General features: G+C 53.2%; 2 protein-coding genes across 3 annotated transcripts in view; one reads left to right on the top strand and one right to left on the bottom strand.

Moving 5' to 3' along the window:
- Positions 1-1,491: 1,491 nt before the first annotated feature.
- Positions 1,492-19,228, bottom strand: LOC148773001 (uncharacterized). The gene is made up of 4 exons (XM_088834413.1): positions 18,969-19,228; positions 5,164-5,538; positions 2,734-2,847; positions 1,492-2,603 (listed from the first exon to the last, which is right to left on the bottom strand). The coding sequence occupies exons 1-2, from the start codon at positions 19,226-19,228 to the stop codon at positions 5,475-5,477; spliced, it is 324 nt and encodes a 107-aa protein (XP_088690539.1). The 3' UTR covers positions 1,492-2,603; positions 2,734-2,847; positions 5,164-5,474.
- LOC129535074 (S-geranylgeranyl-glutathione receptor P2RY8) overlaps positions 18,531-24,379 on the top strand; it is a 54,528-nt gene continuing 48,679 nt past the window's right edge. The window contains exon 1 of one of the 2 annotated variants that reach the window (XM_088834412.1): positions 18,531-19,240. The gene's annotated coding sequence lies outside the window, so the exon portion shown is untranslated. The remainder of the gene's footprint in view (positions 19,241-24,379) is intronic. The other variant, XM_055393661.2, reaches the window with a different exon arrangement.

The raw sequence follows: 24,379 nt of genomic DNA, 5'->3' as shown, positions 1-24,379 counted from the left end.
TATTTTTCATATACGTCTATGCATTTTATTATTTTAAATTGCTTAATGTATGAAGCTTAAATATAAATATATAATATACTTTGTGTGTTATATATGTGTGTGCTCAGTCGCTCAGTTGTGTCTGACTCTTTGTGACCCCCATAGACTGTAGCCTGGCAGGCCACTCTGTCCATGGCATTCTCCAGGCAAGAATACTGGAGTGGATTGCCATGCCCTCCTCCAGAGGATCTTCCTGACACAGGGGTGGAACCTGTGTCTCTTGTGTCTCCTGCATTGGCAGGCGGGTTCTTTACCGCTATGCCACCTGGGAAGCCCGTGTTATATATAACCCATTTCAAAAAATAATGAACTTTTGTGTACCTTCACCTGTAATATATATCTTATGCATAATAATGCATTTAGGTCATTTTATGGTATAAATAAAATGGCTTCCCTCATAACTCAGTGGGTAAAGAATCTGCCTGCAATGCAGGAGACCTGGGTCCTGGGTCAGAAAGATCCCGTGGAGAAGGAAATGGCAACCCACTGCTCAGTCGTGTCCAGCTCTTTGTGGCCCTTTGGACTGTAACCCCCACCAGGCTCCTCTGTTCGTGAGATTTTTCAGACAAAAATGTATCCCTGGGGACCTGTTAAATTTGGAAACTGCCAATTACCAAGCAAAGCGAATTAAGACATGTGATACTCACTTCTTTGGGACCAGCGAGACTCGGAGACGATTGCAATAATCTGGGAAATAATCAAAGCAAGCCATTTTACATTTTTCAGCAAAATATCCCTCCATGGAATGTTCCCCAGAAACACAGAAACAAAGTTCCCAGTGACCTGCAGCCTTAATCCTCTGTTGAAGAGTGATAAATGCCAGGAATGTGAATTTCACTCTCACTGAGCATGACGGGGAGTGGGAATAGGATGCACTATCTCTTACAGGGTGCTATTGCAAAGCTGAAGGAATTCTACAATTGAAATTAAAGTCTATCATCTGTAGAGTCAAGCTAATGAAATGAGAAGTTATTCTGGGTGGGCCTGCCCTAATCAGGTGTTGGGATCCAAACCATTTGAAACGGGGAAACACGGCCTGGTTGCCTTCGAGGAAGTCAGTTGCCTGGTGGAAAAAAAGAAGCCATTTGGCGGGATTGACATGTGGCCTCTGAGTGGTGAAGGTATCGATGCTGTCAATCTAATGAAATGAGAGAGTATTCTAGGTGGGCCTGACCTAATCAGGTGTCGGGGTCAGCGAGCTTTGAAATGACAGAAACACAGCCTGATTGCCTTAGAGGAAGCAAAGTGGAAAGAGACCACTTGCCAGAGATTGGCAGGTGGCTTCTGGGTGATGAGGTTCTTAATGTTCCGATACAAGAAGCTGAAATTCTTCCAGCAATCACCGAGCTTGGAAGAGAGACCCACACCCCCAAGGAGAGACCGCCCCACCCCACCAAGCCCTGGTTATTAGCTTGATCTCAGGCTTGTGAGCCCTTGAGGAGAAGACCTTGTTAGGAATGTGTGCTTGGATTCCAACTTAGGGAAACCGTTAGACGACAAATGTCTGTTGTTTAAAAGCTTTTAAGTCTGAAGTCATTTATTACACAGCCATACATGATGAACACATCTAGAATAAACGCATGGACATTAAGTCATTAGTAACCACAGCAAAACACTAAGATCATGGCATCTAGCCCCATCACTTCATGGCGAATAGATGGGTAAAAGTGGAAACCGTGACAGGTTTTATTTTCTTGGGTGCCATAATCATGCAGGCAGTGATTGCAGCCACGAAATTAAAACACATTTACTCCTTGGAAGAAAAGTTATGACAAACCTGGACAGCATATTAAAAAGCAAAGACATCACTTTACCGACAAAGGTCTGTATTCAAAGCTATAGTCACGTATGGATGTGAGAGTAGAACCATAAAGAAGGTTGAACACTGCAGAACTGATGCTTTTGAACTATCTTGAGAATCCCTTGGACAGCAAGGAGATCACACCTATCCATCTTAAAGGAAATCAACCCTGAATATTCATTGGAAGGACTGAAACTCCAATACTCTGGCCACCTGATGTGAAGAAATGACTCATTGGAAAAGACCCTGATGCTGGGGAAGATTGAAGGCAGGAGGAGAAGGGGGCGACAGAGGATGAGATGGTTGGATGGCCTCACCGACTCAATGGACACGAGTTTGAGCAAACTCCGGGAGATGGTGAGGGGCAGGGAAGTCTGCCGTGCTGCGGCCCATGCGGTCGCAGAGGGTTGGGCACAATTTAGCTACCGAACAGCAACCAACCACAGTAACGTGTGCCTCCCTACCCCGTGCAGACAGTGATTTACATTCTGTGCTTAAATCCTATCGCTCTGTTCGTTTCCGAGGGCCGCTGTAAGCTGTTACCCCAAGGAGAACAGAAATGTATGCCCTCCCTGTTTTGGAGACCAGAAGTCTGAAACCAAGGCGTGGGCTGCATTTTGGTTCCTTCCGAGTGCTCCCAGGAAGGATCTGCTCCAGGTCTGTCTGCGGGCTTTGTGTGGTTTGCTGACAATCTCCAGTGTCCCTTTGAAACAGAGCAACAACCTATGGTACTTGTCTCCCAGATCCTCTGCCTGCCTTCTGTCTGTAAAAAATAAGATAGGCTTTAGCTGAAGCATACGTTTAATCAGAGAAGTGAGAACATGCAGAACCACACAAAACCAGTCAAGCAAGACTAAATTATAACAGTTGACTCGGTAAGCATAGTCAAGTACCTTTAGTTCCGCCCAAAGGGCTATAGTGAAGTCGGAAACGGCATCCCACTCTGGTATTCTTGCCTGGAAAAATCCCATGGACGGACGAGCCTGGTGGGCTACAGTCCACGGGGGCTGCAAAGAGTCAGACACGAGTTAACGACTGAGCACGCACGCGAGAGCTGTAGAGGTTCCGAGCCACGTCCTGTGAGCGGCCTTGTAGATAGTGACACCGCTACCAGGGGGAGAAGGTCACAACTTCATGGCCAGGCTGTAGGCGTGACATCTGCTGTCACAGATCTGACCTCAAGGAGTGGGAACAAACTGACCCTGCAACTGAAGATTAACTGTACCCAAAACAACCAAGATGGTGCTGCTCAGACCACTGATGACCGATCTGAGGATGACTGGCAGAGCTGACTGTGCTGTTTCTACACGTAGCCCCCGTCCAACATCCGTCTGCCTACGTATCCATCTATCCATCCATCCATCATCTATCTATCCATCTATCCATCCATCCATCCATCTGTCCATCTATACACGTATCCATTTATCCGTCCACCCAATCATTCACTCATGCATCCAACCATCCATTGGTCTGACTATCCATCCACCCACCTAACCATCTGTGCCCATTCATCTGTCCACGCATCCACCCATCTGGGAATCCATATGTGCACCCACTCACCCACCTCTCCATCTGCCCATCGGGCCATCCCTCTGTCTATCCACCTCACAGATCCATGGCTCTCAAGACTTTTGGTGTTGTTTCACTCGCTAGGTCACGTCCAACTCTTTGCGACCTCGTGGACGGTAGCCCGCCAGGCTCCTCTGTCCATGGGATTCTCCAGGCAGGAAGACTGGAGTGGGTTGCCATGCCTTCCGCCAGGGGGTCTTCCCAAACCAGGGATGGAACCTGTGTCTCCTGCCTTGCAGGTGGACTCTTTACCCCTGAGCCACCAGGAAATCTCAAGACTTTCGTCAGAACCACTTCTTTCCACCAGGTGGCGCATGCACCTCCTTAGTGAACTGCAGGGAGCTCCCTTACATTGATGCTTTGGTCTGGTTTTGAAGCCAACATGTCTAAAGAATTATCCATCCTTAGCAAAGGCATCAGCCTGGTCACTTCCCGTGAACATCACCCAGTTTATGGGATCCGTCCGTCCTCTGCAACTCAGTTGCTTGGTAGACCATTCTTTATTTAGTCCAGAACTTTTAATGCAATTTCTCGTGCCCTGTGTTGTTCAGCTGAAAGTTGTATCCGACCCTTTGCGACCCCATGGACTACAGCACGCCAGGCCTCCCTGTCCTTTACTGTCTCCCAGAGCTTGCTCAAACTCACGTCCACTGAGTCAGTGATGCCATCCACCCAGCTCACCCTCTGTCGTCCCGTTCTCTTCCTGCCTTCAATCACTCCAGCATCAGGGTCTTTTCCAGCGACTCAGTTCTTCCCATCAGGTGCCCAAAGGATTGGAGTTTCAGCTTCCGCATCAGTCCTTCCCATGAATATCCAGGACTGATTTCCTTTACGATTGATTGGTTTGATCTCCCTGTTGTCTTACGGACTCTCAAGAGTCTGCTCCAGTTTGAAAGCATCAATTCTTCAGCGCTCAGCCTCTTTTCTGGTCCAGCTCTCACATCTGTACGTGACCACTACGCCGCACAATAAAAAGTCACCCCACGAATGGAAGATAGAGCAGAGAAAACAGTCTCTGCTCTGTTGAGAAGGAAATGGCAACCCACTCCAGTATTCTTGCCCGGAGAATCCCAGGGATGGAGGAGCCTGTTGGGCTGCCGTCTATGAGGTCGCACAGAGTCAGACACGACTGACGCGACTTAGCAGTAGAAGTAGCAGCAGCTCTGCTGGTGTTGGGTGCACAAATCCGTCTGATTTTCCAGAGGAGGTTGGACAAATTCTATTACATACCATTTTCAATGTGCCCACATTCTCTTTGAGTCTGCAATGTCGATGTTGCTAATTCGTTCTGTGGAATGATTTTCCCACAGATACACAAAAGCATATGTTACAGTTGTATTCCATACGTTTGTGTGGCAGCTCCCAAGGTGGCGCTAGTGGTAAACAATGCACCCGCCAACGCAGGAGATTGCAAGTTCAATCCCTGGGTCGGGAAGATCCCCTGGAGGAGGGCATGGCAACCCACTCCAGTATTCTTGCCTGGAGAATCCCATGGACAGAGGAGCCCGGTGGGCTACAGTCCTTGGGGTCGCAAAGAGACAGACACGACCGCGTGACTGAGCATGCACGCACACACAAAGTCCCTGTAGGTGTGAAAGGCGTGTGTGCAGTGAAGGCTTCCGTCTGCAGGAGACCTGAAACTAGAGACAGCCCCCAGGCACATGCAGGATGCCGAGTAAGCTGCTACAGTAACGGCTGCGCTGAGTCAGCCTCGGGTGTCCTCACCCACCCACGCGCTCGCGGGAAGGCCTTACCCTGCAGACCTGTGGCGTCCCCCGCTGTTGTCGTGACTCGGCGTTCCCAGGTGGCTCCACACCAGGATCGGCAGTGGGGGGTGGGGGTGGGGGCGGCTGCCGAGCCGAAGGTGCGGGGAGGAGGACGAGGGTGGGATGAAGGACTCGCAGCTTCATCGGGGGTGTCCGGTTGGGTGACAGGGGCAAGGGTGCGCCTGACGTCCCGGGCTCTGGCCACCACATGCCATCACTGACATGAGCTGACAGGGAAACCCACAGGGGAAGGGACACTCTGGAGCAGGAAGGACGTGAGACAGTCCAGTCAGGTTGAGTTAGTTCAGAGACACCTGCAGCCTTAATGGAGCTGTCCCATAAGGTAAGGAGTCCACGGTGAGCCTACAGCAGAAAAAGGTCATGAGATAGGAGGAGCTTCCCCGGGACAGGAGAAAAACTGGGCACAGTGCATTAGTCCCCCACGTCTGTCCCTCAATTCATCCATCCGCCCATCCATCCATCCACCAGTTCATTTATCCATCTATCCACCAACTCACTTATCCATCCGTCCACCAGTTCAGTCATTCATCACCCACCCACCCATCCATCCATCCACCAATTCAATTATCCATCCATTCACCCATCCAGCCACTACTTCAATTATCAGCCAGCCAGCCATCCACCAATTCAATTATCCATCCACCCATCCATCCATCCACCCACCAACTCACTTATCCATCCGTCCACAGTTCAGTCGTTAATCACCCACCCACCCATCCATCCATCACCAATTCAATTATCCATCCATCCATCCATCCATCCATCCACCAATTCAATTATCCATACACCCACCCATCCATCCATCCATCCCCAGTTTATTTATCCATCTATCCACCAACTCACTTATCCATCTGTCCACCAGTTCAGTCGTTCATCACCCACCCACCCATCCATCCATCCACCAATTCAATTATCCATCCATCCATCCATCCATCCACCAATTCAATTATCCATACACCCACCCATCCATCCATCCATCCACCAGTTTATTTATCCATCTATCCACCAACTCACTTATCCATCCGTCCACCAGTTCAGTCGTTCATCACCCACCCATCCACCCATCCATCCATCCACCAATTCAATTATCCATCTATCCACCAACTCACTTATCCATCCGTCTACCAGTTTAGTCATTCATCACCCACCCACCCATCCATCCATCCACCAATTCAATTAACATCCATGCATCCATCCATCCACCAATTCAATTATCCATCTATCCACCAACTCACTTATCCATCCGTCCACCAGTTCAGTTGTTCATCACCCACCCACCCATCCATCCATCCACCAATTCAATTATCTATCCATCCATCCATCCATCCACCAGTTCAATTATCCATCCACCCACCCATCCATCCATCCATCCATCCACCAGTTCATTTATCATCCACCCACCCACCCATCCATCCATCCATCACCAGTTCAGTCGTTCATCACCCACCCATCCATCCATCCATCCATCCATCCACCAATTCAATTATCCATCCATCCATCCACCAATTCAATTATCCATCCACCCATCCATCCATCCACCCACCAATTCAGTTATCCATCCAGCCATCCATCTACTAGTTCAATCATCCACCCATCCACCCATTCATCCACCAATTCAATTATCCATCTATCCACTAGTTCAATTATCCATCCATCCATCCACCAGTTCATTTACCCATCCATCTATCCACCAACTCAGTTATCCATCATCCACCCATTCACCCACCCATCCATCCATCCATCCATCCACCAGTTCATTTACCCATCTATCCACCAATTCAATTATCCGTCATCCACCCCTCCCTCCATCCACCCACCAACTCAGTTATCCATCCATTCACCCATCCAGCCACCAATTCAATTATCCATCCACCCATCTATCCATCCATCCACCAATTCAATTATCCATCCATTCACCCATCCATCCACCAATTCAATTATCCATCCACCCATCTATCCATCCACCCACCAATTCACTTATCCATCCAGCCATCCATCTACTAGTTCAATCATCCACCCATCCATCCATTCATCCACCAATTCAATTATCCATCTATCCACTAGTTCAATTATCCATCCATCCATCCACCAGTTCATTTACCCATCCATCTATCCACCAATTCAGTTATCCATCATCCACCCATTCACCCATCCATCCATCCATCCATCCATCCATCCACCAATTCGATTATCCATGCATAAATTCATCCATCCAACCACTAGTTCAATTATCCATCCATCCATCCACCAATTCAATTATCCATCCATGCATTCATGCCAGCATCAATGTGTCACAATATGCATGGAATATTGTTCACCAGGGAAGCTCCCCTGAACCTCAGCATCCAATATTTATCGGTACTCAAACACATACTAGCCACGTGGCTGTTCTTTAGTCTCCAGCCCCTCCCAGAAGTTCAGGAAACTAACATTTGCAGTCTCCCTCTTACCCTGGAGTTTGGATCTGACACGGTATGTCCCAAAGTCCCCATCATAAATTGCATCATTAAAGGGTCCAGTGACTAAAGCCCCCAAGCAAATAAAGGCATGCCTATGAGAAGGAAACTCCAGGGGCCGAGAGGCAAAGACAGACGTGTCTTTCTTGTTGTCCAATCCCTCAGTCGTGTCCAACTCTTTGCAACCCCATAGACTGCAGCACGCCAGGCCTGCCTGTCCATCACCAACTCCCGGAGCTTGCTCAAACTCACGTCTATCGAGTCGGTGATGCCATCCAACCATCTCATCCTCTGTCATCCCCTTCTCCTCCTGCCCTCAATCTTTCCCAGCATCAGGGTCTTTTCCATTGAGTCAGCTCTTCGCATCAGGTGGCCAAAGGATTGGAGCTTTGGACCTGTCTTTGAGTCAGGTCAGGTCTTCACTGCATACAAGCCAGGGGCTTCCCTGGTAGCTCAACGATAAAGAATCTACCTGCCAGTGCAAGACACTCGGGTTCGATCCCTGGGTGGGGAAGATCCCCTGGAGAAGGGCATGGCAACCCACTCCTGTATTCTTGCCTGGAGAATCCCATGGACAGAGGAGCCTGGCGGGCTACCATCCACAGGGTCGCCAAGAGTGGGACATGACTGAGCAGCTGAACAGCAACAGCGTCTTCACTACACACGAGCAAAGCACAGAACAGCTACGATTTACCGCAGGCCTTTGAAGGAAGATGACAAAGGGTGGTAGCCTGCAGAGTGAGGGCGGAGTCTCCTGAGGAGAACAGGAGCAGAGCTTCAAAGGCGGGAAGGACCACAGGGCTCGTCGAAGGAAGCTGAGATAAACCTGGCTTCCTGGTGCAGTCAGCGTTCCTCTGCACGGACCCCAGGCTGCAGTAGCCCAAGGTCCTTACGGGGACTTTCCCTGGGGGCGAGGAGCTCAGAGCCCTCCGGCGGAGTTCCCCCGGAGAACAAGATCCTGGCCGATCCACACGAAGCCAAACCGTACCCCGGTCGGCAGCTTCCAGGTGGAGGCTGTGGTTAGAGCTCGCTGCGATAAGTTCGCCTTCATCTCGTGCTTCCCGTCGCCTACGTGGCCCGTCACAAGATCGTAGACAGACACACACGGTGTCTCCTGGAGCAGGAGGTCGCTTTAGCAAGGGCCCTCCCAGCTCCAGGCGTGCAAAGCCGGGCTGTATTTTCAGGGTGGTTGTCCCCACTTTGCAGACATGAGTCCAGTGTCTTCAGGCTCTGGCGTCTTCTCCATCATTTCTCAAAAGCGTTCTCAGATCTCCAGTCTTTCTGCCCCAGATCGACACGGCCCCTGAATCATCATGTTTCCGTATCTATCTACTTGTTTTGAAGTGTTGCCGATTTCAGTTCAGTTCAGTCGCTCCGTCGTGTCTGACTCTTTGCGACCCCATGGACTGCAGCACGCCAGGCCTCCCTGTCCATCACCAACTCCCGGAGCCTGCTCAAACTCTTATCCATCGAGTCGGTGATGCCACCCAACCATCTCATCCTCTGTCGTCCCCTTCTCCTCCCGCCTTCAATCTTTCCCAGCATCAGGGTCTTTTCCAATGATTTGACTCTTTGCATCAGGTGGCCAAAGGATTGGAGTTTCAGCTTCAGCCACAATCCTTCCAATGAACATCCAGGACTGATCTCCTTTAGGATGGACTGGTTGGATCTTCTCGCAGTCCAAGCGACTCTCAAGAGTCTTCTCCAGCACCACAGTTCAAAAACATCAATTCTTCGGCAATCAGCTTTCTTCACAGTCCAACTCTCACATCCATACATGACCACAGGAAAAACCACAGCCTTGACTAGACGGACCTTTGTTGGCAAAGTAATGTCTCTGCTTTTTAATATGCTGTCTAGGTTGGTCATAACTTTCCTTCCAGGGAGTAAGTGTCTGTTAATTTCATGGGTGCAGTTACCATCTGCAGTGATTTTGGAGCCCAAGAAAATAAAGTCTGTCACTGTTTCCCCATCTATTTGCCATGAAGTGATGGGACCGGATGCCATGATCATTTTTTTAATGTTGAGTTTCAAGCCAGCTTTTTCACTCTCCTCTTTCACTTTCATCAAAAGGCTCTTTAGTTCTTCTTCTGTCATAAGGGTGGTGTCATCTGCATATCTGAGGTTATTGATATTTCTCCCGGCAAACTTGATTCCAGCTTGTGCTTCTTCCAGCCCAGCGTTTCTCATGATGTACTCTGCATACAAGTTATTTAACAAGCTATTTAAGCAGGGTGACAGTATACAGCCTTGACGTACTCCTTTCCCGATTTGGAATCAGTCCGTTGTTCCGTGTCCAGTTCTAACTGTTGCTTCTTGTCCTGCATACAGATTTCTCAGGAGGCAGGTCAGGTGGTCTGGTATTCCCAGCTCTTCAAGAATTTGATTTACAATATTGTTAATTCCTATTGTACAGCGAAGCGATTTGGGTGTACGTATATGTACATTCTTTTCTTAATATCCTTTTCCATTCTGGCTTATCATAAGATCTGTTTTAATTGGAGGATAATCACTTTACGATGTTGCGTTAGTTTCTGCTGAACAGCAACGTGAGTCAGCCCTACATACGCATATATCTCCTCCCTCTTGAACCACCCCCCACCCAGCCCTCTAGGTTATCAAGAGCGCCGAGCTGAGCTCCCTGTGCTATAGAGCAGCTTCCCACCAGCTGTCTGCATTTACGCACGGTCGTGTATATGTGTCAGGTCTTCTCAGGTGGCTCAGTGGGTAAAGAACCAGCCTGCCAACGCAGGAGACGGAAGAGACGCCAGTTCAATCCCTGGATCGGGAAGATCCCCTGGAGGAGGGCATGGCAACCCACTCCAGTGTTCTTGCCTGGAGAATCGCATGGACAGAGGAGCCTGGCGGGCTTCATCGTGAAGCGCTGGACACGACTGAAGGGACTCAGCACACACACACACACACACACACACACACACAAACACACACGTGTCAGTGCTACTCTCTGTTTTTCCTGCCTTCTCTTCCACCCGCTGACCCCACAAGGACTTCATCGTGGTCCAGTTGCTCAGTCGTGTCCGACCCTTTCTCTTGCCTTGAGAAAATCCCCACGAGGAAGTCTTCCTATTTAACAAACGACAGCAGCCCGAGCTCTCCGTTTCTCCTTCCTGAAAGGAAAGCTGAGGTGTGTATGGTTCTCTCGGAGTCTTTCTGCCCCGCTCCCTTTCTCTCCCACTGACGGTAGGACACGTGCGTCATCTCTGATTTTGGGGTTTGCAGACAAAGACCCTTGAGGGCTGGGGCGAGGCAGACAGAAGCCGCCCCAAGTCCCTGGAAAGTGTCCAGGGGCTGATTGGACAGGGAGGGGTGATCTGTGTCCAGCCCTTGTTGACGGTGAGCTCGCAAGAATCAAACAGGCTCCGTGAGAAAGGACCCAGGGTACCACTCTGGGTTGTTTAAGGTTGCTAAGCAACTGGGGATCGGGGCGGACATTTCCCTGACCACACAGCCTGTGCCACAGATTCTGGGAATTCATTAGATGTTGGTGTGTGAGTGGTGTTAGAGATGTGGTGTGAAGGATGCAGACGGTTTGGCTTATTTCCTCTGTGAGAGGTGGACAATGAGATGTTGTGAAGATCAGATCACAGAGAGGCTTCGGGACGGGAGAGAAAGATACAGAAGCACGATAAACAAGAGTCCTTCCCTTCGAGGAAATGATGTCTTCGGGTCTCTCACCTGAGTCCATGCAAGTGGCGTGGAAGCTCAGTTGCTTAGTCGTGTCCAATTCTTTGTGACCCCGTAGGCTGTAGCCCACCAGGCTCCATGGGATTCTCTGGGCAAGAATACTGGAGTGGGGTGCTGTTTCCTCCTCCAAGGGATCTTCCTGATCCAGGGATCGAACCCGCGTCTCTTCTGTCTCCTGCATTGGCGGGCAGGTTCTTTACCACGGCCTCACCCGGGAAGCTCCGTGCAGGAGTCTGAGCTCACTGAAGTCTTTCGTTTGCTGTGCGCCTCAGTTATCTGGGGCCGGTATCCTGTTTTTCTGCTGAGTCCTCTCACAGTGCTCTGTTGGGAGCGGCTGCAGTGGCTGAGGACTGGGTCGGGGCGGGGGGTGGTGTGTGCATTCCATTTATTTCAGTCCTGAGTTCCCTAAGGGCTCACAGTCCCTAAGGCAACAGTAGTGGCTGGATGGCTGCAATATTCTGTGTTTTGTGATGTGCAAGTCAATATTTTCCATTCACAGTTGCAAGGATTGAGAATCCCAGCGACCAGTGAAATGAACTAGGGTCTGGGAAGTCACAGCACTGGCCACCTGTGTCCCCTTTATCCATTCATGCACGCACGCATCCACCCGTTCGTCCACCCACCATCTACCCACCCATAAACCTTCTATCTGTCGGCCATCCATCCCCCCACCCACTCATCCACCCACCCACCCACCCATCCATCCACTCATCCATCCACGCATCCATCCACCATCTACCCACCCATAACGTTTCTATCCGTCATCCATTCATCCACCCACACACTAATTCATCCACCCATCCATCCATCCATCCATCATCCATCCACCATCCATCCATCATCCATCCATCCATCCATCCATCCATCATCCATCCACCATCCATCCATCATCCATCCAACCATCCATCCATCATCCATCCACCATCCATCCAACCATCCATCCACCCATCCATCCATCCACTCACTCATCCACCATCTATCCATCCATCCACCCATCCATCCACCATCTACCCACCCATAAAGTTTCTATCCGTCATCCATCCATCCACCCACACACTAATTCATCCACCCATCCATCCATCCATCCATCATCCATCCACCATCCATCCAACCATCCATCCACCCATCCATGCATCCACTCACTCATCCACCATCCATCCATCCACTCACTCATCCACCATCTATCCATCCATCCACCCATCCATCCATCCATCAACCCACCCACCCCCCCACCCATCTATCTATCCATCCACCCAGCCGTCCTCCCTACGTCTCTGCTCTCCAGCCTCGATGAGTGACACTCATCAGAAACCCTTCTCAAAGTCTCCTTCTCCACACACCTCATCCCCAGTTGAGAGAACCGCCGCTTTGGACAAACTTCTCTTGATCAAGGGGCCACCAGTGTCTCCGCTTCGTGTTTCATGAACTTCGCCTCGTGCATCCCATCCTCATCTAAAACGATACTGCTTTGCTTCCTCGTGCATTTCTGCAACAAATTTCACTCTACTCAAAGATCGCATGCCACGAGCATCGCCCTGCTGGTCAGCGAATTTGGGGCTGCTACTTGTACGGCTTCCCCGAGGACACACGCTCAGCAAACTCAGGGAGACCCTCGCCAGTTATTGCTGCTTTTCCTTCTCCCCGAGACAGCAGCTAGCTTTGCAGCCCGTCTCAGTCGCCCAGCCGGGCTCACGGGTAAACGCGCTGCTTCCTACAGCGAGCGGCTGGGTGGGGTCGGCTCTTAACTTCCTGCTCCTCTGAGTTCCATTTTGCACCTGTTTGCTCCGCAAGCACCGTGCAGCTGCTGTGACAATGACCGACATGCAGAATTGCAGGGATATAGAGGGGCTGGAGAGGAGAAGGCAGTGGCAAGCCACTCCGCTACTCTTGCCTGGAAAATCCCATGGATGGAGGAGCCTGGAAGGCTGCAGTCCGTGGGGTCGCTAAGGGTCGGACACGACTGAGCGACTTCACTTTCCCTTTTCACTTTCACACATTGGAGAAGGAAATGGCAACCCGCTCCAGTGTTCTTGCCTGGAAAATCCCAGGGACGGGGGAGCCTGGTGGGCTGCCGTCTATGGGGTCGCACAGAGTCGGACACGACTGAAGTGACTTAGCAGCATAGGGGCTGGATAGGGCTTCCCTGGTGGCTCAGATGTTAAAGAGTCTACTCGCAATGCAGGGTTCAAGCCCTGGGTCGGGAAGATCCTCTGGAGGAGGAAATGGCAACCCACTCCAGTATCCTTGCCTGCAGAATCCCGTGGACAGAGGAGCCTGGCGGGCTACCGTCCTTGGGATCGCAAAGAGTCAGACACGACCGAGCGAGTGACACTTTCACTTTTCACTTTAGAGCTGGAAAAAGTGTTTCCCATGCCACGTGGCCCTTCTCCCTCTGTGCAGAGGGTTTCAGCACCCATCGTGGCCAGGACCCTCACATCTGGGTCTTTCCGTAAATGAACCAGCTCCCTAGCATTCGCTTTGCCTCTCTGACCCAGGCAGCTGCAGGGATGCAAGCAGGCTTCACGGTTCTTTCTGTTGCACACGGAAAGCACTTAGGGTAAGATTAGCCTGCGACAGTGATGCCTGCTGGGGTGTGTTGCTTGGAAAAGGCCCCTCTGGCTGCACATTGCAACTGTTTCTTGCACGTCTCTGTTGCGTCTGTTATTATAATCACGCACGATGGCCCGCCTCACATAACCCTGCCCCTCTGCCTCGCTGATAAAGCGCCTTTGTTTAGAACCCCGTCCACCTGTGGATGGCACGAAGGAAGAAATGAACACACACCCCTGCCTGAGGCTCGCCATTCCAGGAGACGTTTGCAAGATGAAGGCCCTTCCTACTCTGCTTCCTCGCCGCCCCACCCCTCCAGTCTCGGCTCCGAGCTGTCGAAAGCCAGGACATCTTGACAAGAGGGAAGAAGGGAGGGGGTCCCACCCCCTGAGCCGTTCTGTCTTCGCCTTGATGAGAGGGGATCAGATGTGGGGGGGGGGCAGAGACCCGCCCCACAGGAAAACCCCGAAACCACACAGGGGTGGGTGTCATCTGTGGGTGGGCCCACAACCCCCAACTTGTCTCAGAATTAACCCACTCCCCACCACAAAGCAAGCCACGCTCCTGGGGAGAGTCTGGGGGTAGCCTTGGGGCTCCCTTCTCTCTGCGGCTGAGCCCTGGGGCCTGAAGACTTATGCCAACCTTGTGACTGAAGTGGAAACACTCTTTGCAGAGGTTAATTCATGCAATAATCCAGATGAGGTCCCTCCTGGACGGGGGTGGCCCTAAACCCAGGGACAGGGTCCTTATAAGACACAGAAGGGGAGAGATACGGACGCAGAGGAGAAGCCACATGAAGACAGAGGCAGAGACGGAAGGGAGGCGGCCATCAGTCCAGGGATGGATGCCTGGAGCCCCCAGAAGCTGGAAAAGGCAGGAAGGACCCTCCCCAGGAGCCTCAGGACAGAGCTCAGCCTGGGGACACCTTGACCTCAGACGTGTGGTTTCCAGGACTCGGGGATGATAGATTCCAATTATTTTAATATGTCCAGCTTATGGCCATTTGTAACAGCTGGTTGGGCTTCCCCAGGTGGCTCTAGTGGTAAAGAACCTACGTGCCAATGCGGGAGAGAAAAGAGATGTGGGTTTGATCCCCGGGTCTGGAAGATCCCTTGGAGGAGGGCATGGCAACCCACTCCAGTGTTCCTGCCTGGAGAATCCCATGGACAGAGGAGCCTGGTAGGCTGCAGTCCATGGGGTCGCAAAGAGTCAGACACGACTGAAATGATTTAGCACAGACACACACCCCCAGCGACCCCCAGAGCGGTGTTATTTAAGCCATGCAAGATTTCGAGTCTTTTGGGGGTGGAGAGAAATTGGGGTTCTGGAGGCTCTGGGCCAGGAGACCCAAAGGGCAGAGACAGAGCTGGTGGGGAAAGGTTTGTTCTTGGCGGGCTGCGTCCTTGGCCAGGAGCCTGCACACCTCCGAATGGTCCAGCCATGTTGAGCTGGGTCTCGAGCGTCTCAAGGAGCCCAGGACTTGCTTTCTGTAACAGGATCAGCGTTGCCATGACACAAACCGTTATGAGGAACTCACGCTGAGGGGCTTTAGAATCTGAAACTGGGGTGAGTCAAGTGCAGGCTACTGATTTTGCACCCTGTCAGTTTCACTTTTTATTTTTGCTTGCAGACAACCATCTCCAGGGTCTCATCGGTTTTGGATGCAGCCAGCCGCGTTCTGCCTGCCAGGATCATACGGGTGACACAGGGACCCTATTTCCACGTCAAATATTCCAACTGTTCCCTGGGCTCTGGGCTCCTGGTCGATGGGTCAGAAGGGACCCAGCAGGAGACTCAAAAGCCCTGGGGCAGTTGACACTCTCAAGGACAGAGTCTGTCTGATTCTTGGTTTTCTTTAATTTTGGTGAATTGTTTATCTAGGTTTGGAACATTTCCATCCCCCCCGCAAAGACACACCACCCCAATAAGTCATCCCCCGTCCCTCAGCCCCTGGCGCCACAAACCCACTTCCTCCCTCTGTGGATCTGCCTGTTCTGTTTCCTACAGATGGAATCACACACTGTGCGTCCTTCTGCGTCTGCTCGTCTCACTGAGCATCGTCTGTTCAAGGTCCATCCACGTTGCAGCCTGTGTCAGATCTTCACTCCTTTTCATGGCTGCATAATATTCCACGGAGTGGATGGCCCCCATGCTGTTTATCCATCATCCATCCATCCATCCATCCTTTAATTCACCTACTTATCCATCCACCCACCTAACCATCCATCCATCCATCCACCCACCCTCCCACCCATGCATCATCCATTCACCCTCCATCCATCCATCCATCCTCCATCCATCCATCCACTCATCCATCCATCATGCATCCTTCATCCACCCATCCATCCATCCATCTATCATCACCCATCATCCACTTATCAGTCATCCATCCATCCATCCAACCATCCATCCATCACCCATCCTTCACCCACCCATCCATCCATCCAACCATCCATCGTCTACTTGTCAATCATCCATCCATCCATCCACCCACTCATCTATCATCCACTTATCAACCCTCCATCAATGCATGGACACTTGGGTTGTTTCCGGCTTTGGGCTGTTGTAGCTCATGCCACTTGAACAATGCAGACTCATCTCCTCCTGGGTCCCACTTTGTGGGGCCAAGAGCCCTTTCTGATCCCCTTGACTCTGTTAGCACTCATACACTGAGCGCTCGCAGCCTGGCCTCGTGCCAGGGCTATGGGGAACTGAAACCTCCCCCCTGGGCCTCCTGTACCCATGACCTTGTTTTTCATCTTGCGGTTTTGTCAGTGCCAGCCTCTCAAGAGAAACCGCCAGACTGGATGGAAAGCGCTGATAGGTGAGCTGAAGGGTGTGTCTCTTCCCCTTCCCCTGTGCTCACCTTGATTCTCTGTACCAAGCAGTCCACCCAGGGCTGCACAGAAACCCGGAGGCCATGGTACAGGGACCCGCCTTTCCGAGAGGACAGTTGTGGTTCCTGCAAAACTAGGGGCTGGCTTCATCGCCTCTCAGGGGCCACTTTTCTCTGAAAGGTGTGATGGAAACCAAAGTGCAGGCTCAGGACTGTGACCCAGCCCATCCACCCATTTATCCATCAACCCATCCACTCATCCATCCATCTTCTCAGCGATTCATGCATCCATCCATCATCCATCCATCCATCCATCATCCATCCATCCACCATTCATGCATCCGTCCATCCACCCATGGGTCTGGTCTCCGTGGGGAGGGAGAGGAAATGCAGGCAACTGGATTTCCCCTCCACGGGCTCACCCCAGATGACATGAGCATCTACCCAGGGGCATGGCCTGGCCCTGCTCAGTGGCGGATCACGCTTCTCCTACCTTCTACTTTCACATTTGCTGGAGCCAGGACCCCTGAGAGCCAGGATGCAGAGCAGACCCTCCATCTGCTGGAAAGACCCCAAGTGGACAAATTTCGCAGTTTGCATGACAGTGGAACTGGGTTGGCTGCCAGATTGCCATCTTATCGTCCTAAAGTGCTTTTCAACAACTAAATAATCTCATACCACGTGGAGAACGGATGTGTTCCTCCCCACTGTAACTGGGCAGGTGCCTAGGAGGCCTTCCCAGGACAGACCTGCCCTGCAATGTCCCCAGCCTGCCTTCTACTTTGTAGCAAAGCTTTGCCCCCAGGCCTCCCTGAGTTCCAAAGAATACCTTCAATCAGAGAACCGAGAAAACACAGAAACACAGAAAAGCAATCAAGCAAGACAAGATAATCATTGTGGTGCGTCCACGGCGGCTCAGACGGTGATCTGCCTGCCATGCCAAGCCTGCCATGCACAAGATTCAGGTTCAGTCCCTGGGTCCGGAACAGCCCCCTGGAGGAGGACATGGCAACCCACTCCAGTATTCTGGCCTGGAGAATCCCACGGACAGAGGAGCCTGGTGTCCTGGTGGGCCACAGTCCATGGGGTCCCAAAGAGTTGGACAGGACTGAGATAGATAGAAAGAACAAGTTAGTGGCTCAGTTGTGTCCGACTCTTTGAGACCCAGTGGAGTGTAGCCCACCAGGCGCCTCTGTCCATGGGATTCTCCAGGCCAGAATACTGAAGTGGGTCGCCATGCCCTCCTCCAGGGGATCTTCCCAACAGGGATCAAAGCCAGGTCTCCCACACTGCAGGTGGATTCTTTACCGTCGGAGCCCCCAGGGAAGCACGGAGAGGTGCTTACATCCCCCATACCCCATAAGGAGACGGATGACCCCGGGTTTCCCCAAGCTGCGTTCCACGTTCGCTCACTCAGCACCCCTGTGACTTCCCAGAAGACGGCCGCTCAGAATCAGCACCCTCATCCCCTCTTCCGCATGACCCTGGGCCCCAGAGCTGGACTGTGGCTTCCGGGGGGGTCTTTTTCCAGCGGCAGCCTCCTTCTGATCACAGCGCACCTGCTGTGAAGTCCCCTTCCTCACCACTCCAGGTGGGCCACAGCAACCGGCCCAGCTCCCTCTCTGCTCTGGAGTGCCCGATCCACCGAGGGGCCTGGGCTCTGGGGCTGGGGTGGGGGGGTCGGGATGAAGGTGGGGCATGAATCCGGCTCGAGCCAGCTGGAAGAGGGGACGGGCTTCCTGGGCGTCCCCGGGGGCGTGGGTCACCGGGGCAGGTCACCTTCTGGCTGCAGAACCAAAAGAGGTCGCCAGGCACTCAGGTTTCGTCTGCAAGAGGAAGTCTCTTGGCTCAGCACAGTTTTACAACTTATTTTTTTAATAAAAATAGTCAGGCATTGTTCGGTCTGGGATTCACTGCAGGTCACTGCCGGCGGCACGGTAGGGACGGCGACCCCCGCTCCTGGTCTGCAGGGTCTGGCGCGCGTCTGCAAGCTGCAGACCTTCTCGGAGAGGCGGCGGCTCCCCCAAAGCAGTCGCCTCGGGGGCCGGCACGAGCCACCACCAGGTCGTGGCTGTGGGCCGCACCCTACCTCCCGCCCCTGCACCCCGCCCCCGGGGCAGGGCGCGCGCTGATAGGAGGGGCCCCGGCGGGCTTGGAAGACAGGAGACTGCAGACCGTCAGACTGTTACACAGGAAATTTCAAAACGGGTTTCCTCTGCACCTACCCTGGGTCTCCACGGCAGCCTCCCGGAGCCGGGGAGGGGGTACCCTTCGAGGCTCTGTATCCGGCGAGCGTGCAAGCCCGCGCGCAATGTGCGCGCCCGACGCGGCGGCGATGCTGGCGTCCGCGCCGCGCCCTGACACCCATCCCGGGCTCCTTCGGGGGCGGCGGAACGGCGGCCTCCTGACGCCAGGCTCCGTCTGACGCACGGCTGCCGCGCGTTCGGATCCAGCCCCGGGCTGCGTCGACGCCGCTGACGCGCATCGGCCTTTCCAGGTGCGTCAAGTTTCTGATTTACGCGCGCTGTCTGCAAGCTGGGGCGCCGCCGGGGAAGGGCCTTACAGGGGTGAGAGCCTGGGAGGGAGGGCTGCGTGGGTCCTCCTCTCCCCGGGGTGGAGGGCGTGGACAAGACAGGAAAAGCTTCAGACAGACAGGGCCTTGGTGCGTGCGCCGTCAGACTCTCTGCGACCCCACGGACGGCAGCCCGCCAGGCTCCTCTGTCCATGGAGAGTCTCCAGGCAAGAATAGGAGTGCGTTGCCTTGCCTGTCTCCAGGGGATCTTCCCGACCCAGGGATCGAACCCGGATCTGCTGCGGCTCCTGCATTGCATGCGTGACCAGTTGGTGGGGAGATGCTTTGAACACAGCCTCCTGTGCAAACTCCAGGAAAACTCACCTGCGCACAGATGAGCGCTGAAGGTGGCCAGGCACGACTAGGGGGCGGAGACGGGCCGGGGGGCGGGGGACGCTGGGTCAGGGAGGGTTCCAGCCACTGGGGGGCCCCCGTGAGCCCTGAGAGCACCTCACTGGCCCCGATCCACCCAGAAACTGCGAATCCAGACTGCAGCCCACCTGGCTCCTCTGTCCACGGAATCTCCCAGGCAGGAATCCTGGAGTGGGTTGCTGTTTCCTTCTCCAGGCAAATCTTTTCCCACCTGGGGATCGAACCCCGCAGTCGCTTGTGTCTCCTGCCTTGGCAGGCGCGTTCTTTTCTTGGAAAGCTGCATTTTATAAACCGCCCCAGTTTGGGGAGCATTGAAGCCCCGCGTGCACACTGGTCTCTGCCCTGGGAATTCCTGGCGGTGCAAACCGCGAGTCTGTGCGCTTAGGGTCACGCCTGGCGAGGAGAAATTAACGCAGCGTAATGGTTCTGCTTCCAAACCAAGGAGGGTTTTTTTTTTTTTTTCCTTCTTCTTCTCTGCTCTCTGTTAGGTTGTCGTGTGTCTTCTGCGTGGGGGTCAGAAGGGGCTCCCGGGGCAGGAGCGCAGAGGAACCGGGGCTGGGCGGGGCCCGCGTGCTCCGTCCGCCCCTTTAGAAGCGGCGCTGAGGGGTTGGATTGGAACGGGCACCTGGGCCGGACGTGAGCGCGGACTTTCCTTTTAAAAGTCCTCCAGGAACTGCAAGAATCGCGGTTTCGTTTTCGGGGGCGTGAGGGCGGGGAGGCTTGCGTTGCCCTGACCAGGGTTCGCGGCCTGAGGGGGTGCACCCCCTGCGTGTGGTCCCCGCATCCTGAAGACCCGTGCCCGCCTCTCGGAGGAGGAACCGGGCCGTGGGACGAGTCTGGAGGCTGGACCGACCCTCCGACATCGGCCGTGGTTTCGGAAACATTCCGGCTCAGCCGTACGGGCGCAGCGGGGCAAGGGTCAGTACCGCCCCTTAGAGGTCACCTGGGACCCCCTCGCAAACCTACTGAGGCCTGTGTTATCACAGAGATGAGGGCGGGGAGGCCGGGAGTGATGGGTTAGTGACGGGGAGGGGTGGGGGGTCCCCAGGGTGTCCCTCCTTGCTGGCCTAGCCTCCCTGTGCCTCCCTACGTGGGTGTGTCCACCAGCTGGCCTCCTGCCCAAGGGTCCTGTCCTGTCTGGGGGGAGTCAGGAGTGAGCAAGACGCTGGGAACCCCACCCCCCTCTGGTACCTTATCCTGGTCCCTGACTGTGGGAAATTGTCCAGGCCCTCCATCTGCCCCCACCCTGCCCCAGGAGATGACCCATGCCGGCCATAGACCCTCCCCAGGGCCAACACCACATCTCAGGGAGCCTTGACCCAGCAAGTAAGCACTCACACAGGCTGCAGGGCGGCGTCCCCCGGAACGGCCCCTGGGGCCAGCGCTGGGAGCCCCCAGGGAGAATCCTGCAGCCGTGTCCACCACCCCCTCCTAGCTGGACAGACGGACACGTGGATGCAGGGTCTGCCTTCTCTTCGGGATGCAGGGTCTGCCTTCTCTTAGGGAAAGCCATGCTTTGACAGGCTTTGCTTTTGCCTGGGTTTGCTTTTGAGCCATGCAGCGAACTCGGGGCTTCCCTGGTGGCTCCACAGTAAAGGTTCTGCCTGCCAAAGCAGGAGACACAGGAGATGTGGGTTCGATCCCTGGGTCTGGAAGATGAGTAGGTGCTAGGCAGATAGACAAGTAGATTGCAAACAAATTAGATAGATGGTTGATAGATGGTGGACAGATGGACAACTGGGAGTTGGATAGATAGACAAGCAGGTGGATTTTTGGATTTGTAGACAGATCCACAGATAATAAATGACAGAGATAGTTACATAGATGATAGACTGACAGACAGGGATAGACAAAAATACAATGGCAGATGAATCTGCCTACCAATGCATGAGACTTGGATTCAGTCTCTCGGTCACGAAGATGCCCTGGAGGAGGGCATGGCTACCCACTCCAGGATTCTTGCCTGGAGAATCCCCATGGACAGAGGAGCCTGGGGAGCTATGTACAGTCCATGGGGTTACCAAGAGTCAGACATGATCGAAGTGACTTAGCACGCATGTAGATGGATGGATGGGTGGATGGGTGGATGGGTGGATGGATAGATGGATGGATATAGAAGATAGGTATGTAGCAATGGAGTTGTATATAGGGGGAGCGATAGATGAAAGCCAGGTAGGTTTGGAGACAGAGAGATGGAAGGCTCTCATGCTTAGACAGGGTTTCTCTGCTCATACTATTGATACTGGCCTTTTAGATGGGATAATTCTTGGCCCTGCACTGTAGGCTATTAAACAGCATCTCTGGTCTTTACCAACCAGAGACCTCTAGCATCCCCAGGGATCGTCACCTGCAAAACTGTCCCAGACATCAGCAAAGCCTCCTCTGGGGGGCAGAGTCACCCCCCAGTTCATGACCACCAGGGCAAGGACAAGGAAATGGTGGAAGGAGAAGTGCAGCCACAGGGCTCGGAGGAGAAGCAGGACCACCTCACATCTCCCCCCTACCCTGCCCCAGGTCTCAGGCTGGCAACCCGCCGCTTCAGGGCCTGCTGGGCCACTTTGTGCCATGTCTCAAGTTCAGCTGTGTGCTCCTGTTCCTGTAATAGAATAATGAAAATGAGAGGAGACCCTGTGATATGCTGAGATCGCAGGCTCGGGGTAAACGAGCATCCTTTGGGCGGGGCAATGTGTTACTGAAGGAGGCTGTAGAATCTGGCTGCTGGCTGTTCAAAAGCCAATAGGCAGGCCAGGCTGGTGGAAGGGAAAGTCTGCTTTATTTCAGATGCTGGCAACTAGGTGGGGGGGTGGGGGTGGCGGAGAATGGTGGATATTTGTCCAGAGGCCAACTCCCCCGCCCGCTCCGACACGCAGGGGTGAGAGCTTTTATAGACAGAAGCACAGGGGACTGCATGCCGAAACAGCCTGGTCATCCCGAACAGTCCTCTTCACGTCCGTTGTCAGCGGTCTCGCCAGCGTCATCTTGGCTGTTTTAGGTACAGTTCATCTCCAGTTCCAGGGATGCATTTCTTTGCATTGCTTGGCAGCCAACTATTGGAATGGTGGCAGCTCATGTCCTTGCTACAGTCCGGTCATCTTGTAGATATCTTCACCTGCTGTCCTAGTATCTGTAAGACAGCTCACAGGCTATGGCTCAGAATACAGAGCCCCTGAGAAAGAAGTAAAGGTTCTTGACTATGTTTAATGACTCAGTTCAGTTCAGTCGCTCAGTCGTGTCCGACTCTTTGGGACCCCATGGACTGCAGCACGCCAGGCCTCCCTGTCCGTCACCAACTCCCGGAGCTTGCTCAAACTCATGTCCATCGAGTCGGTGATGCCATCCAGCCATTTCATTCTCTGTCGTCCCCTTCTCCTCCTGCCCCCAATCCCTCCCAGCATCAGAGTCTTTTCTAGTAAGTCAACTCGTCGCATGAGGTGGCCAAAGGATTGGAGTTTCAGCTTTAGCATCAGTCCTTCCAGTGAACATCCAGGACTGATCTCCTTTAGGATGGACTGGTTGGATCTCCTTGCAGTCCAAGGGGCTCTCAAGAGTCTTCTCCAGCACCACAGTTCAAGCGTTAATTCTTCGGCGCTCAGCCTTCTCCAGCTTAATGACTACATCATTATTATTGAGTCTCCTTTGGCTGTTTTCCTTCATTTCTGCATTTCCTAATTCTCTGATTAAACTTTTCCTTTGAGTAAAGTTTTCCACAGACAAAAGGCAGGCAGAGGACATGGTGGGCGGTGGGCAATGACCACAGTGTCCTGCTCCGTTCCAAATGGACCACAGTTTAGACCCCGCTGTCCACACCAACCAGTCCATCCCAAAGGAAATCAGTCCTGAATATTCACTGGAAGGACTGATGCTGAAGCTGAAACTCCAATCCTTTGGCCACCTGGTGTGAAGAACTGAGTCGTTAGAAAAGACCCTGATGCTGGGAAAGATTGAGGGTGGGAGGAGAAGGGGATGACAGAGGATGAGATGGTTGGATGGCATCACTGACTTGCTGGACATGAGTTTGAGCAAGCTCCAGGAGTTGGTGATGGACAGGGAGGCCTAGCATGCTGTAGTCCATGGGGTCGCAAAGAGTCAGACACCACTGAGTGACTGAACTGAACTGAACTGTCCAAACAAGCAGCCCCAGCATGAGCCCTGTGTGTATTCCCCGTAACATGGGATTACCCACTCAAGAACGAACCAAGCGCGGGCTCCAACAAGTGGCATTGTACTGACAAAACAGGAAGCGTAGGAAGCATCTTTTGTAATATCCTGTGCTATAAAGGGAAAGAAGGGAGTGGGCAGATTACGAGATGCAGATCCCAGGCTCCCGGTCAGTCACCGCCGCTGACCAGGCCCATCGGCCAGGGATGCGGGCTCCTCTCAGTTACCCTGAGGCTGGAGGCGTGGGTCTCCAAGTGTTTGTGTCACAGGCACCTGAGCAATCGGGGCAGGGGTGGACCAGCAGGCCGGCAGGTGGGTGGAGCAGAAGCAGAGACAACTTCTCAGTCACACCCACTGGGGATGAATGGGCGGGATGCATGTGTGGGCTGTGGCCGTGTGACTGAGGGGCCAGAATAAGTCAGCCTGGGCTCAGCTAATGTTTGTTGGATGATGGATGGATGGGTGGATGGGTGGATGGACAGATATGTGTGTGGATAAATGGATGGATAGATTGATGGATAGATGGATGGATAG

Source organism: Moschus berezovskii, chromosome Y (genome assembly GCF_049115385.1).
Source record: "Moschus berezovskii isolate FMDL1 chromosome Y, NW_MosBer_1.0, whole genome shotgun sequence".
In the NCBI taxonomy this organism is placed as follows: domain Eukaryota; kingdom Metazoa; phylum Chordata; class Mammalia; order Artiodactyla; family Moschidae; genus Moschus; species Moschus berezovskii.
The sequence above is the reverse complement of the archived record's forward strand: the minus strand, read 5'-3'. Positions and strand labels throughout refer to the sequence as shown.

Excerpts from the sequence above, each read along its gene's own strand:
- LOC148773001 (XM_088834413.1), bottom strand. The coding sequence starts at position 19,228 with ATGCGCGTCAGCGGCGTCGACGCAGCCCGGGGCTGGATCCGAACGCGC. Across the intron at positions 5,539-18,968 it reads GGCTGCCGTGGAGACCCAGG|GCTCACCGTGGACTCCTTAC; the intron begins GTAGGTGCAGAG and ends TTTCTGCTGTAG.